Source organism: Rutilus rutilus (assembly GCF_951802725.1).
Source record: "Rutilus rutilus genome assembly, chromosome: 20".
In the NCBI taxonomy this organism is placed as follows: domain Eukaryota; kingdom Metazoa; phylum Chordata; class Actinopteri; order Cypriniformes; family Leuciscidae; genus Rutilus; species Rutilus rutilus.
The window spans coordinates 16,299,653-16,315,310 of record NC_140225.1 but is presented as its reverse complement, the minus strand read 5'-3'; the positions used below and the strand labels follow the sequence as shown (position 1 = coordinate 16,315,310).

Below are 15,658 nucleotides of genomic sequence, written 5' to 3'. Positions count from 1 at the left end.
AACCAAAAATGGTATTCTTTCCCTAAACCCCGCCCCGCCCCGCCCCGCCCCGCCACCCCACCCCACCCCACCCCACCCCACCCCACCCCCTTTGGAACCTTTATTTTTTAAGAGTGAAAATTATTTTCATAATTCCTTACATAATATTACTATTATCACATAAATCTTTTTTTTTTTTCTTCTTCCATATACACAAATATACAAGAATTCATATGAACATTTCCCTTTAAATCAGTTCCTTCTATCACTATCTGAAGGGGTAAAAGTCCATGAATGCATGTTCCTGGGATTGCTCAGCCACAACCCCCACCACCAGCCAAATGGCTTAGTTTAGAAACCAAGTCCAAAAGCACAGTAACAAAGAGCAACATTACCAAAACAACATATATCTTCACTTTGTTACTTATGCAAAGTATCCTGAATCTTGTTCACGGGCGGCCAGACATGTACTGCTGGTACAGATTATGTGCACTCAGGTACTGCGGCTGGGCCTGGATACTCAGGCGGCTGCGTGGAGGGATTGTGGCTGAGGGATACTGTCAGCAGAAGTATTCATTGGGCTGTCCCTCAATCTTGGCGGTGGACTCAGAGTCCAGGCTGGACCTGGCCGACAGCAGTCTGTTGGACTCCTCTGCGTTCAGTCTGGTGAGATATTCCCCCTCCAAGCCTTTGGCCTTGGTACTGGGAGACAGAGTCTCAAACGTCACATATGAGTCTTGAATGTCTTTGGACTTTTTGCCCAGAAACTTCTTGATTTTCCTCTTAAGCGCCCCGCAGCACACGATCACAGTCAGAGGCACAGCTATCACGCAGGCGACCGTGATCACTACTACATTAATGAGCTTTTGGGTTCCAGTAGCGGTAGCCGCTGCATCTGTTGAGAAGATTACACACTGCTCCTTTTTGGGGATCAGCCCCTTGACGCACACACAGGCGATGTATTTGGTTTTTGGAACCAGTCCCTCGATTAGGATCCGGTTGTTACCTGGGCTGACGTTAATTCTGCGCATATCCCTCTCCCCAAACACAGCGTAGAGGACGCTAAAAGCGGTTGTGTTCTTGGCGGTCGGTGCCCTCCAGTTCAGACACACGGTGTAGTCCGTATCGCCAATGACTTTGACCGAGCGCACGACCCTATCAGGGTCTTGCTGAAGTGAGGACGTGTTGGCAGCCAGGTTGCTCAGATTGGTCTCCAGGAACCCGTCGGGACTGGCAGTTTGGGTATTTGTCCGACTGTTAGCAGCATTGTCGCTCTCCATACCTGGATACGGGCCTGTGTAGCTCACTGTGGCCCTGAGTTTATTGTTGGGTGTTGGGGAAGCGTACGTTACTATGAGTTTTTCTTGATAGGCTGCCTTGACTATAGGGTTTGCCTTCTTGGATTTCACTTTGGTTTTTGGATCCACGGTCGGATTCTCTGCTTTAGGTGCATCGCTTATGATCAAAGAAATGACGGCCTCTGCACTCCCTGCATAATTTGTGGCTTTGCAGATGTACTTTCCCGTGTCACGAAAGGACACGGCAGGCACGCTTAAAATAGACCAAACGATTCCCTCCTTTGAATTCTCCAGCTGAACTGTAAATTCGAAGGAAAAAAAGAGTAACACTTGAGTACATGTGCATAAACTAATTAGTATTGTGTAATCACAGTGCATTGCTGTGTCGTTGCCAGCTCTCTATGTAATCACTAGCACCTCTAGCTAATACTGCTTAACCGCCCGCCATTGTGCTGACTCACCTGTCCCATTCAGTGGCTTTCTATCTGCCCTTCTCCAGGCCAGCTCAGGGATGGGAACCCCAATGGTTCCGCATCGCAACAACACATTATTGCCCACTGCGCTCCGCACACGGGCTACGGCGGTGTGGACCCGAGGCCCCTGGCAGCGTCTGAGCTCGGCATCGCTAAACAGAACTCCAGAGAGGCTCTCTGGATCAGCGCACCTCAGCCTCGTGTCAATGAAGGCCACTGACAGACTAGGAGACTTCTGGAACTGGACCAGGTCATATAGTCGACAATCACACAACCATGGGTTGTCATGGAGACCTGGGGCAAAAGAAAAGTTGCAAAGTTAAGAAAACTGTTATAATTGTAATAAAAAGTGATAAGGGCATTTCCTTTTCTGAAGGCATCTGTTGCGGGTGTTTTTTATGTTTTTTTATGCAAGACTTAAAAAATTTTTTTTTTTTTATTACTTATAAAGAAAAATCCTACACCTATAAAAATTTACTTCACTCAGAAATTGCTAATAAATTTTACTAATAACTACAAAAGAAATGGAAAGTAACACATTAAATATGTGAAATTTTGATATAGAAAGTATTTTCTTGCAAAACGTATTCCAATAATCTTTATTTACAACTTGGATTTTTTTACAGTGTTATATATTGGTATTATTACAGTATATATTTTAAAATATAATTTATGATTTAAAAATATAATTTATATTTAATGAAATGTTTTATAATCATATTTTTAAATATATAATATATAAAATTAAGAAACTTAGACGAAGGAAAAACTTACCGAGAATCATTTTTGAACTTTCTGCTCCCTGGACGGGTTTGACCGTCAACCAAGTGTTGAGGACCTCAGGTGGCACTGTCAGCAGATTATTACTGGATAGATCCAGGTAGGTTAAGTTTTTCATGTAGAGAGCGGCCTCAGAGGGGACTGAGGACAGCTGGTTGTTGTGTATATCGAGTAGCCTCAGACTGGGCATGTCCATGAGGGATTCCCACGGAAACGAGATGAGAGAATTTCCATCTAGCCTTAGTTCCTCTAAACTGTCCAAGCCACGGAAACTGTCCGAGTTGAGAGAGGATAAAACGTTAAAAGACATCCAAAGGAATTCTAAATTAGAGAGGTAGTTAAAAGCCTCGCTCGGGATCCTCTTGATTGCGGTCTTTTCAATCCGAAGTTTCGAGGTGTCCCCTGGGAACGTGGCGGGCACCAGTGAAATTTCTGGATCGTTGCAAATCACACTCCTGCGAAACGCATTAGAAACAAGAATAAATACTTATAATAAGGGATTTTAAAGCATGCGCACACGAATCTTTAAGCAGCAGTCTTTGACTGAGTCTGACAAACGCTTGTGGAAAAAGTCAAGAATCATTAATTGCGTCATAATGTACTCATATTGCTAAATGAACATTCTTGAAAATGTTTCTTGTTTAAAACTGATTAAATGTATAATCTTTTAAAACTCGAATCAATACTAAAAGATAAATAAACAAATTTTGTGTGCAAAATAAATACATTCTAAACGATATTACACAATATTGTTTATGTGTAAAATACATCCATGATGTGGAATGCGCAAAATGCAGCAGTGCAGCACATTTCAAATAAATCTGCGATAATTAAATACACACGAACCTGGCTCTGGAACCATCACTCAGGTTATGATAAAAACAGCTGCATTGGGAAGGACAGTTGCTCCGAACAAGTGGAAAGCCACCAGATGCCAGTAGGAGACCCAAAAAGACAGTAAGAGACATTGTGCCACTAATGTCAACAAAACGCCGTTTTAACGAAGAGGCATCCACTTGCAATTATGGAAAAAATAACCAGCATGTCATCGTCCCTCTGCTCCGATCTCCCATAATGATCTGACTGCTACGAGTCCAGCAGATAAAAAGGACAGACGAGGATTAGCGAAAGCATGCGAATTATTTTCATTTAGATGCGTATGCATGCTGGAATCTGATAGGCTGCATAGAGATACATGATGTTAATTATTGGGATGAAATCTTTTCGAATTGGCCATGATGTTTAATACCCCATCTGTAGCTCTCTTTTGAACCATTCTCTACCTGATAGTTAAAATTCGGAATTTGTTGTATTTTACTGATTCACTTCTAGAATGTGTTAGAGCTGATGATACTTTGGAAGCTGGTCTGGCTGTACCATGCACTGTTGCATTGAACTTAAAAAAAAAAAAAAAAAAGAGGAAACCAGGGAGTATTGAAAGATTTAGTTTTAAAATTTGTTTTTTAAAAAATAAAACTAGATCAAAAACCAGTTCAACACTAAACAACGCTCAATCAGTATTTACCTCAATGTTCCCATATATCTACTGAAGTGAGAATCCATACTTGTGTAACAAGTGCTTTTGAAAGAGACATTTTGATCAATGGGTTGCTAGGACTATACTGAATGAAAATACTTATGTCTATTAAAGTCACCAGCATGAGAGTTGTCTCTCAGACTAAGGACATCCAAAGTTGGCTATTGTTCAGTGGTGTATTCAACAGGATTTTTTTTATATTTTCCTTCATGTAATCCTGTTAGGCCTTGGATCACAGACAACTTCTTCTTCCTAAGAGCCATACAAATATGCTTAATAGACAGAAACAATCCAATGTAAAAAATAATCATAAAACATAAACCAGAAAATATCTTAACAGCATAAGCTCAAAACAGTAAACAAGAGAAGTGCAGGAAATAAATAATAATAATGTTTAGAAATCTAGAGTTTTTGGAATGAGGGCTTAATGCAAATGAGTTTCAAGGTTTACATGTAGCTAAATCTTTCCTTGGTATAAAACTGGTTTGGTTTCCTGTAATTATTGGCCCACAGGAGTTACTTTTCACAGAAGCCTATTTGTTTATGCTACCGTAGGTTTGTAAATACAACATGGGTTAAACCTTGGCACCAGATCGTCTGTTCTGATTAGTGCCAAGTTGTAAATATAAAACCTAATTTGTCAACTGCCATGAGCTTAAGTGTTTCCAAGTGTTAATTGTTTTAATGTGTGGGGAATGTGTTAAAGGCGTTAATATTTCCTTTAACCTCTGACTGCCTAAACCTCTCTCACACACCTATAAGGTCAGATTATTCCCTTAAAGATCTTTTTGTGAGTTTCACAGTTAGAAAGTATAGCTTCAGCTAGAGTAAAAGCTAAAAGCTATGGAGTAAGTACAGTAAACCTCCTGAGAATTATGGTTCTGTACTATCCTAATCCCATATGCACTGAAAAAAACAAATCTGTCTTTCACAAGTTATTGAATAGAGGAGCTGTATGTGAGGAACATATGATCAGAATGTGATCGTAATGTGCTCACAGCTTAGAGAGGATCTAGTCGTAACAGTCACGGGACTGGCACAAGACCATTTATCTTTCAAAGTATGTTTTTTAGTTTTTATAAACAAAATCTTTTGATCTAAAAATGCATATAAAACATTGATGATCTGAGGTGTACCATAATTTGAAGATTTTTTTTCTTTTTGAAAAAAGTATTTTTAGTTACTGGTCTCATAGTTAATGCACCATGATTCATGAACTAGCAATATATTTTACAGCATGTATTAATAACCTTTGTTAATGTAATACAACAATTCTTCATTGTTTTGTTAGTTCACAGTGCTACAGAAACAACTTGAGTTTAATAATGCATTAGTAAATGTAGAAATTAACATCAGCTAAGATGATTAAATGTGTTGTTAATCGTTAGTTCATGTAATGTAGTTAACTAATGTTAAAAAATGAAACCTTACTGTAAACTATTTTTCTAACATACTGTTATATGTGGAGTGCAAACTTGAGTGGAACAAATTTGCTTATACAAACCTTTAAAAAATTATGTTTGCTTTAATACTGTCATATAACTTATTCTTTTCTTTTTTTTAACATGTATATTATATTTCCCAGGTTTCACAACCTCATAATCTTGGCTGAGGCAATGACTGAACAATATGGGTCTTGTTTGTGAACTGTATGGTATGATAAGCCTTGAATTAGGATTTTGCCATTTCATATAGGATATGTGACCCTGGACCACAAAGCCAGTCACATGGGTCAATTTTTTTTAAATTGAGATTTATACATGATCTGAAAGCTGAATAAATATGCTTTCCATTGATTTATGGTTTGTTATGATGACTATTTTTGACCAAGATACAACTATTTGAAAGTCTGTAATCTGAGGGTGCAAAAGAATCAAAACATTGAGAAATCGCCTTTAACCCCTTCCCAGTCACCCCCAATTTTGGCAAGTGCTGCATACATGAAATGCCCAAAATAAAAAGGTTACTGCTCATAAGTAATTCTGAATAGAAACATAACACACATACATTTAGAAAGCCAACACTTGAGAGTTTATAGTTCAAGACTCAAAATTAACCAGGCTGTTATTAATATTGAGATATATAAGCTCAAACATATTTTGAACTAAAATAATCTGGGATCACCAGTGATCCCTGACTGGTAAGGGGTTTTAAAGTTGTCCATTTATGTTCGCGATTGTGCTGCATTCACTCACAAAAATAAATGTTTTATATATTTACGGTAGGAAATTGACCAAATATCTTCATGGAACATGATCTTTACTTAATATCCTAATGATTTTTGGCATAAAAGAAAAATCTATAATTTTGACCCATGTATTGTTGGCTATAGCCACAAATTATACCCGTGCGACTTGTGACTGGTTTTGTGATCCAGGGTCACATGTTCTTCTCAAAAACTATATATTTTATGTGGAATTGCAGGACTTCATCTGATGAAGCACCAAATGAATGGAGATTTTCAAAACAAAAAAAGTAGGTTAGTGTCTCAGTGTTACTCTTTGTAACTTGTCTTTTATTTGGCTTCCACTCAAGTATGAATAATGCAATCTGGAAACAAAGCGGCTTTTAATAGAGCAGAATTCAGAGTGGTTATTGTCTAAACAAAATATTCAAAATGTTTCTATATTTCTATAAATGTTTTGAACACAGTTAATGATTATAACTGTATACACTGTATAATTTATATATATATATTAAAAATTATATATATTATTGGTTTAACATAAGAAAGTGAGCAACCTGGTTGCCATGAAAAAGTTCATTGAAATTAAAAAAAATGTGTAATACAATGAAGGAGATTGGTTTAATCAAAAGAAACTCAAAATATTATGTTATCTGAACCAACTAAATTATCTAAGTTGAGGATGCACAGGTTTAAATTACCCCAAAATTATTTCTTAGAAGAACCACTACATTGACACCTTCTCTCTCCCTCTTGTGTCTGAAGATCTATTCAGTATCTCCAAACCGCCAATGTGACAGTCTGCATTTGAGAAAAGTCATTGTAAAAACACAGTTACTCCCATCATGCAAACCGTCAAATCCACGATGTCAATCAGTGTCTGGAGTGACAGCTCGACGACACCTGTTGTTCAGCCAACGAACAGAACACGACACACTGAATTGACACAGGCTCAACTGGTTCACATTCAGCCCGGTCTTACCATCAGTGCGCTCAAGCGTCCGACACACAAAGGCTTATTGTGTAACTGAATGAGCGCTTTACTGATGCCCTGTGTAAATACGTATTAGGGGTCAATGGTAGGAGTTGTTATGTTCATTAATACATTCTTGCGCGGATTGAGGCAGAGGGAGAGCTTTACATAATTACGTTCATGCTTTTTCACGTGAAACGCTCCTTTAAAAGAAGGCTTCGTTTGAACACACTGAGGAACATCGCGCGCGCGAGCGGACTGTGATTCTGCACACTTTGGTGTCAAAATTGCGTTCAAAATGGTAACGTATCCATTACCGGAGGGATTCTCCGAGTTCGATGTGTTCTCCCTGGGATCTTGTCTGCTCGTGGAGGGTAAGCAGAATATTGTTCAGGTTAAAAAAAAGAAAAAGAGAGGATCGCGTGCAAACCTTACTTTGTCGATGTGTATAGCCTTGATAGGATGTGCTTCATCCGGGAATGACATAGCAAACGGTTGCAAAATCAATAGCACACATTGTTGATTTATAGATAGAACTATCTATCTAAAGGGTGCCACTTAATATATAGCCTATTACTGTTTCATAACCGCGCTGTTATGGGGGCTTGGGAAGGCTCTGATTGTTCACACGTTTTCTGTGTCCTCTAAAGGTCTCCTCGGGTTCTTCCTGAATGCTGTCACCGTTGTTGCTTTTCTTAAAATAAGAGAATTACGGACCCCAAGTAATTTTCTCGTGTTCAGTCTGGCCATGGCAGATATGGGTATTTCTATGAACGCCACCGTCGCTGCCTTCTCAAGCTTTCTGAGGTGAGCACGCGCACGTTTGTGTGTTGATGATGTTGTTGTTGCCGGAACCCCTAGAGGCGATGGTGCGTCACGGATGCCAGTGTGTAAATACAGCTGTGATGTAATGAGGGGTCTTTTTTTTTTTTTTTTTCTCGTAATAAATTACTAAAGTGCAGCTGTTAAATTAAAGGGATAGTTGGGGTTGCAGGGCTTTTTTAATTCCCTGTGGGATGAAATGTCTTTTAATCACATCCTTGCTATAATAAATAATAGCATAATCCAGCCTAGGATGACTTGCTGGTCTTAGCTGGTCTCCCCGCCTGGTCGGGCTGGTTTGAGGGTTTTTGGCTGCGCCCAGGCACGGCCACCAAGCTGCATTACCAGCTGAGCACCAGCTCAGACCATTTTAAAACCAGTTAAGACCATCAAACCAGGTCTGTGAATTTTTTATTTTTTATTTTTTTAGATTTTTGTTGTTGTTGTTTTCCACAGGAATGGCCTGGTTTGGAATGCTGGTTTATAACTGGTTAAGGTAGTTCATTAGCTGGTGCAAGTTGGTAGACCATTTTAGACCAGAAACAAACCAGCTACCAGCTGTTTTTTGGAACAGTGTAGCCAGCTAAAGACCAGTTTGGAACAGAAACCAGCTGTAAAACATGATCTTAACTTAAAAAAAAAAAAAGCGAGAAAACCTGTTGCCTTAAAATTAATAAGTAAATAAACTTCATTCGTAATTGGAAACATTAGGTTATGTGGAATTTTTTTTTTTTAGCATGGTTTATTTACTTAATTTTAAGACAATGGGTTTCCTCACTTTACAGTGCCATTTTCCAAAATACAAATATTTTCGATATCCAAATTTGCTGATACAAGCAAAGATGTGAACAAATATTTTAGATAGGAGAGACAAAATGTTAAAGTTTAAGAATCTGTCACTGAGAACAATATATTACAGATTACTAAATTAATTTAATCAGCTAACTTTGAGCTTTTTTTTATATGTGATCTTCTTGAAACTCCAGATACTGGCCTTATGGATCAGATGGATGCCAGACCCATGGGTTCCAGGGCTTTATGACGGCTCTTGCCAGCATCCACTTTATTGCAGCCATTGCTTGGGACAGATACCACCAGTACTGCACAAGTGAGTAACAGGAACAGAGAACCTTAGTAAAAAAACCAACGAGATGCCTTTCACCAAATAGGACCTGCGCTTCAATGGGATATTTGACAGTCTTTGTTCTAGTTCAGACCACCCATGTTGCAAAGACCAGCTGAAAGTACTAGTGCACATAGGCTTCACCAAAGGCCATTCTTTTCAAAATCTCAGTGAATGGCTATTTTAAATTAGTACAAATGTCAACACTGTGGACTCGGGTCTAACATTATTTGGTGGTTTAACATCAAAACCTTAAAAAAAGTTATTAGGATCATTAAATAAAACAATTTAGTACACAGCACAATGTTTGATCACCTTGCATCATTAGGGACAAAGCTGCAGTGGAGCAGCGCCATCACCCTGGTGATCTTCATCTGGCTCTTCACTGCCTTCTGGTCCGCCATGCCTCTGATTGGCTGGGGAGAGTATGACTACGAGCCCCTGAGGACCTGCTGCACACTGGACTACAGCAAGGGGGATAGGTAAGATGCACATTACATTCATAATTCACGTCATGTTATAACATACAACATTGCTCTAGAGTGTCACTTTCAGACCCACATTCTGACCCATATATTCAGATATGCATTCTGACCCATATTTACAAATATATGAAAGCAATATTATGGTCATGGGAATGTTTCATTTCCTTGTAAATCTGTTCCTTGAAATAAGACCCTTGAAGGCCTATAAATGTAATTTCGTCTGTCCTCAGGAACTACGTGTCTTACTTGATCCCCATGTCCATCTTCAACATGGGCATTCAGATGTTTGTCGTGCTGTCTTCCTATCAGTCCATTGATAGGAAATTCAAAAAGAGTGGGCAGGCTAAGGTAAAGTATCCTATTCACAATATTAGAATTTGACATGTGAGACCAAAATGCGCATGAGTACAGAGTATACATTTCCCCTCACATTGCATAAGACCGTTATTCACGGTCAAATAAACGTTTTGCCTGGATGCACAAAGGCATCTCTGCAACAACTACTGAACTGTTCTCCAGGACAGAACTATTATGTAACGCTAAAAATAGCATGCACACCAATACCAAAGTGATAGCAGAAGAAGGGGATTTCCTTACAGACAGTTAAGACCAGCACAGAACAGGGTAATTCATGTTAACTATTAAAAACATTTTTGTTAACTGAAATAAAGCTCACATAAATAACATTAGTATTAGATGGAAAAACCTAAATGAAAACACTAAAATTACTTACAGGAAATAAACACAAATTAAAACTAAAAATTAAACTGAAATAAAAATTTAATCTCATTTGTAATTATATATTTTTTTAAACATGACAATTTTGGCACATTCCAAAATGACTAAAAATGAAACTAAAATAAAAAGCTAATTAAAAAAATTCTGAAATGTAACAGTATATAAATAATCCTAAAATAACATTGGCTCAGTATCACTTTAAAGGGTTAGTTCACCCAAAAATGAAAATTCTGTCAGTAATTACTCACCCTCATGTTGTTCCAACCCCGTAAGACCTTCGTTCATCTTCGGAACACAAATTAAGATATTTTTGATTAAATCTTAAAGTTGTCTAACTCCTCCATAGGCTTCTAAGGAACCGAAACTTGCTGGCCCAAAAAATGTATTAAAGACATCGTTAATATAGTCCAAGTGACTCCAGTGGCTCAATCTTAAGTTTATAAAGCGACGAGAATACTTTTTGTGCGCAAAAACAAACAAAAATAACGACTTTATTCCACTTTTCATTTCCTTCTCTCTGGGCCTCGGGTCTTTTTGCGTAGTGTTTAAGCGTAGCGCGTCTGTGTTGCACGTCACCACGTATCACACATGACAAGCGTCGGCCAATAGTGAGCCTACGTGGTGACGTGTAACACAGACGCGCTGCGCAAAAACACTACGCGAACCAACTAGAGGTCCAGAGAGAAGGAAATAAATAGTGGTAATAAATAAAACGACGTCTTTAATACATTTTCTGGGCCAGCAAGTTTCGGTTCCTTAGAAGCCTATGGAGGAGTTAGACAACTCTAAGATTTAATCAAAAATATCTTAATTTGTGTTCCGAAGATGAACGAAGGTCTTACGGGGTTGGAACAACATGAGGGTGAGTAATTACTGACAGAATTTTCATTTTTGGGTGAACTAACCCTTTAATGTAGGCCCACTACTGTATTCTACTACTGTACTACTGAACTGTATTCTAGTTTGTAAATATAGTATTGTAGTTTGTTAAGCCTTCGTGCCAAATTTAGCTTATTACATCAATTTTAATAAACTCTTTTTGTGTGTGTTGTGTTCACTTGTACACAAAAAAAAATCAGTGAATTTTACGGTAAAAATTTCACTTACATTTACAGTAAAAAAAAACGATATATTTCTCTAACTGATATTAATGTTAATAAAGTACTAATATCTGTTTTTTTCCTTTGTAATACACTGACAACCACCAAAAACAGGTCAAGCTTTTCACCAAAAATAGTCAGCTTTTCCACAAGCTGAGAAGGTGAATACTAAACTCACACAAATACTAAACACTATCATGTTAATGCACATGACACTAAAATAATGCAATGCACATTCATTTAACAAAATTAGCTATTTCAACAAAAATGCATCAAATGTGAAGTGACACAAGGAATTCTGTGACTTGTTCTTTTTCACTTCCAAAAACTGTCAATTTAACAGTATTTTACTGTAAAGAGTTACACCGTATATAGTAAGGAAACTAACTGTAAACCAATTAACAGGATTTTACCGTTAAAATCACAATAATGTTTTTACAGTGTACCAAGTTTGCTCATATGAACAGTAGGGTGTTTAATGGTGTATAAGTTAAATCTGCAGCATGTGACTTCAAAATCTCCTGCTTGCTCTCTGTGTGCAGTTCAACTGTAGCACTCCTCTGAAGACCATGCTGTTTTGCTGGGGCCCCTATGGTATCCTGGCTTTCTATGCTGCTGTGGAGAACGCAACCCTCGTCTCTCCTAAACTGAGAATGGTGAGGAAGTCATTGTTTTAAAAGCATATCAGACAAAGAAGAGTTCACCCCAAAATGAATAATCTGTCTTCTGGGGAGCACAAAAGACGATATTATGTAGACTGAACCCATGAAAGTGAATGGGTTCCGATACAACACTGAACCCCACTGACTTTCATCATATTAAAACTTTTTTTTTTTTAAATGATTCAGTACGTTCATCAAAATATGTTCTTTTGTGTTCCTCAGAAGAAAGAAAGTCATACAGGTCTGGAATGAATATAATGATATCAGATAACCAGTAAATCTCACATAAACTCATAGACTACCTTTATTTATTTGGGAAGGAAATGAATACCCTTTTTTCAAAAGTTACAGTAAAGACATTTATAATGTTACAAAAGAATTGTTACTTAAAATAGATTGTAATTGTATAAATTATATAAACTAACAATTTCATAAGAAATGTTTCTTACTAAAAATTCAGCTTTGACATCACAGCAATAAATTACATTTTAAAATATATAACATTAGCAAAACATTATTTTAAATTGTAATATCGCAGGGTTTTTTTAACAAATAAAATCAGCCTTGGTGAGCATAAGAGACAATAGCATAAACACATGAACTGATAAATAACGTTTCTGTACGTGCATAAAAATAGTCTGATTTGGATGTGTTCTTACAGATTGCACCCATTTTGGCTAAGACATCACCTACTTTCAACGTCTTTGTTTACGCCCTCGGAAACGAGAACTACAGGGGAGGAATCTGGCAGTTGCTCACTGGTCAAAAGATTGAGACTATTGCTATTGAGAACAAGTCCAAATAAACAAAGCATATGATAATAACAGTTAATGTCCTGGTGGTTTCTAACGGGTATGAAACATGCTTATTGGCTTTGTGTGCTTATGTCATCCTCGCTGTATTTTTGTGGACTGTCTGTGGTCGTGAGTGTGGAGTCTGTTTGTGGTATATTTTGGTCTGTTATATTTAATATAGGGGATTTCAACATGTAATAAAATTTCTAAACTGATATTTTGACAAAGCACATAAGCTGCTCCTAATGGAAATGTTACAGAACGGGGTCCAATTTTATCCGTATCATTACAAAGCACATGTAAGAAGAGAATGTGTGGCCGTCATTCAATAAGAGTTAAGCTGCTTCCATATATGCGGTTCTGAATGGAAACAATCGAATCATATGTTGTGAGTTTGCTGGTGAACTCTTCAGATTTTTGATTGTATACAGTATAACGCAGTTACGCTGTACATCAAACAGCCTTTTTAAATGTCAAGCAAACAAAAATGTGGCGCTACTAAAAAGAATAAACTAAATTACTGTTATCTTTAAGACCATTTCTACAGTATGTTCATGTTAACCAAAATGCACAGTTTAGCACACAGAACATAAAGTGTACTTTATTTTCCACATAAGGAAATTACTTGCTATGAGATAAGGTCTACATCCAGCTTATGAGACAGAATTAGGCGAGCAACATTTTCTAATCCCAGAAACAACGGTGCTTTTCATGAAAACACATTCCCCAGCGCACGAGATTAGTCAAAAGAAAAAGATTATGCACGGGACTTACTGCAATTGGAAATGTTCTGACTGGTGATCCCGTTTTCACTTCTGCATATTCTGTCTCAATTTCAACACCAATCATTCTGGCATCTAAAAAAAAATAATAATTCATGCCAAATCATTTCTTTATGAAGGTAATCTGTATGCTGTAAGAAAAAATATTTTCTCAGGCAACATAAAAATGCATTTCATATTTATAGTTTCACTTTTTATGCATAACAGTAATATCATTACTACAGACTGAATATCACAAGCCAATAGCATAATAATGACAGGTAATTCTGCAACCTAAAGGGTGAAATTGCATACAATGTGCATATTTTTAGCTCAACAGAGTTTACTTTGCAACTTTAGAAGGCAGAATTCGAAGAATTTCATACTATAATGTAGGCCTGTGCAAATACAAATTTGGGACATTTTCAGAAAGACATAATTTCACCCATTTTACACATTTGTAGTACAAATACTATTTATTTATTTAACATCTTCGTAAATACACTTGAAAAAGTATATAATATGCTTACCAATTGTGTGTTAGATAAGTAAACAGAATGTGTATAAATGATATTTCAAAAATGCCTGAACAATATAGTATCAACTATTAAGGATACATATGATACTGTACTTTTTTCTGTTCCACAATGATTGTGTTAGTGACACGCTTAATAACAAATGGTTGATAAATGTTTACCCCGACGCAATATCTCTGCAGTGGTTCATGTGTCACTTGTCACGCTAGAATCAGACTTTAAAAGCTCTTGTGTCCACTTTAAGCTTGACTTCCTCAAGTGCATTTTTCAGTAACCTGTAAGTAATGTGTAAAAGTTGTCATGTTCAATGGATGTCTTGTCATCAACAACTGATTTGTATATCTCAGCCAAGAGGCACAACAGTGAAATAAACATTGCTGTCTACATCATTGTGTTGTAATTGAGTTCTCCAGACCAGGCTTTAGTAAACTGGAGATTAAACAATGGGCCCTTTTCACATTTCCGGGATTCCCAGAAGCGGAAGTCGTCATATATATATATATCCATGATAGCATTTCTGAGACTTTCCAAAAGAGAGGAAAAATATTGATAGATTGATTACAGCAGTCAAAAGATAGAATGACATGACACTTGCAGTTGTATTAGTTTAGAAACACAGTAGTGTTAATTAATGTTGTGTAATTCACTGCCAGGGTAATATAACACATGTATATTAATATTAAAAAAAAAATGAGTATGTTGATAATCTACTATGTTGATAACTGCAGAAACACGTGGAAAGGTCTATTCTGCAAACTGGGACAATGTTCATTCCCAGAATTCAAAAAGCAATTAAATAGTATATTGGTCATTTCACATTTTTATTTTAAAAATCTTGACATGGATCAGTTTACGCCACTTTTATCAAGTTGTATTTATTCCATTTAGTTTTTTTTTTTTTTCTTTGATGTCTTAATCACAAATAGCACTGTTGATATATCAGATGGCTTTAGCTTCTGCATTTATTAATATTTATATTAGATTACAGAATGAAAAAATGTTGCATCCTTAAGCATATGCTGTTATTATTTGGAGTTATTATTGTGAAACCATTATTTAATATTTTTTATTTATTAATATTTTAATAATCTGGGGGGGGGGGGGGGGGGGGGGGTTCAGAGAAAATAATGCTTTTAAAAATTTAATTTAATATTTTTTTTAAACCTTAAATCATTATTCCAGATGAAAATGTGGTGACTTCTATTTAAAAAAATAAAAATAAAAATAAATTAGTGGAGAAAGCAGCCAAGTCACAAATCTCATAGATTAGGAATTTTGAAATTCCCCTGGTATTTACTGTGGTTTTATAGAGGTAAACCAATGCATAACTCTGGCGTAAATATGGCATTTCACTGTCAAATTACGGCTAGATAAGTACTTTTTTCCACACTTTTGAAATCTGTTTTCATACT

At 36.9% G+C, this 15,658-nt stretch overlaps 2 protein-coding genes across 2 annotated transcripts; one reads left to right on the top strand and one right to left on the bottom strand.

The window, feature by feature from the left end:
- Positions 1-184: 184 nt before the first annotated feature.
- Positions 185-3,608, bottom strand: lrit1a (leucine-rich repeat, immunoglobulin-like and transmembrane domains 1a). The gene is made up of 5 exons (XM_084391923.1): positions 3,377-3,608; positions 2,525-2,985; positions 1,739-2,044; positions 538-1,576; positions 185-292 (listed from the first exon to the last, which is right to left on the bottom strand). The coding sequence occupies exons 1-4, from the start codon at positions 3,496-3,498 to the stop codon at positions 540-542; spliced, it is 1,926 nt and encodes a 641-aa protein (XP_084248049.1). The 5' UTR covers positions 3,499-3,608; the 3' UTR covers positions 185-292; positions 538-539.
- Positions 3,609-7,182: 3,574 nt separating this feature from the next.
- On the top strand, positions 7,183-14,634 carry rgra (retinal G protein coupled receptor a). Its single transcript, XM_084392415.1, has 7 exons — positions 7,183-7,599; positions 7,876-8,032; positions 9,034-9,155; positions 9,499-9,652; positions 9,886-10,003; positions 12,036-12,149; positions 12,817-14,634. Exons 1-7 carry the CDS (start codon positions 7,524-7,526, stop codon positions 12,958-12,960), a joined length of 885 nt encoding a protein of 294 aa, XP_084248541.1. The 5' UTR covers positions 7,183-7,523; the 3' UTR covers positions 12,961-14,634.
- Positions 14,635-15,658: the final 1,024 nt, after the last annotated feature.

Bases quoted from the DNA above. Each gene is read 5' to 3' on its own strand.
- rgra (XM_084392415.1), top strand. From the start codon at position 7,524: ATGGTAACGTATCCATTACCGGAGGGATTCTCCGAGTTCGATGTGTTC. The intron at 9,653-9,885 runs GTAAGATGCACA...GTCTGTCCTCAG, and splicing joins GACTACAGCAAGGGGGATAG to GAACTACGTGTCTTACTTGA. The intron at 10,004-12,035 runs GTAAAGTATCCT...CTCTGTGTGCAG, and splicing joins AAAAGAGTGGGCAGGCTAAG to TTCAACTGTAGCACTCCTCT.
- lrit1a (XM_084391923.1), bottom strand. From the start codon at position 3,498: ATGTCTCTTACTGTCTTTTTGGGTCTCCTACTGGCATCTGGTGGCTTT. The intron at 2,986-3,376 runs GTTCGTGTGTAT...TGCGTTTCGCAG, and splicing joins AGTGATGGTTCCAGAGCCAG to GAGTGTGATTTGCAACGATC. The intron at 1,577-1,738 runs GTGAGTCAGCAC...TCGAATTTACAG, and splicing joins AAAGCCACTGAATGGGACAG to TTCAGCTGGAGAATTCAAAG.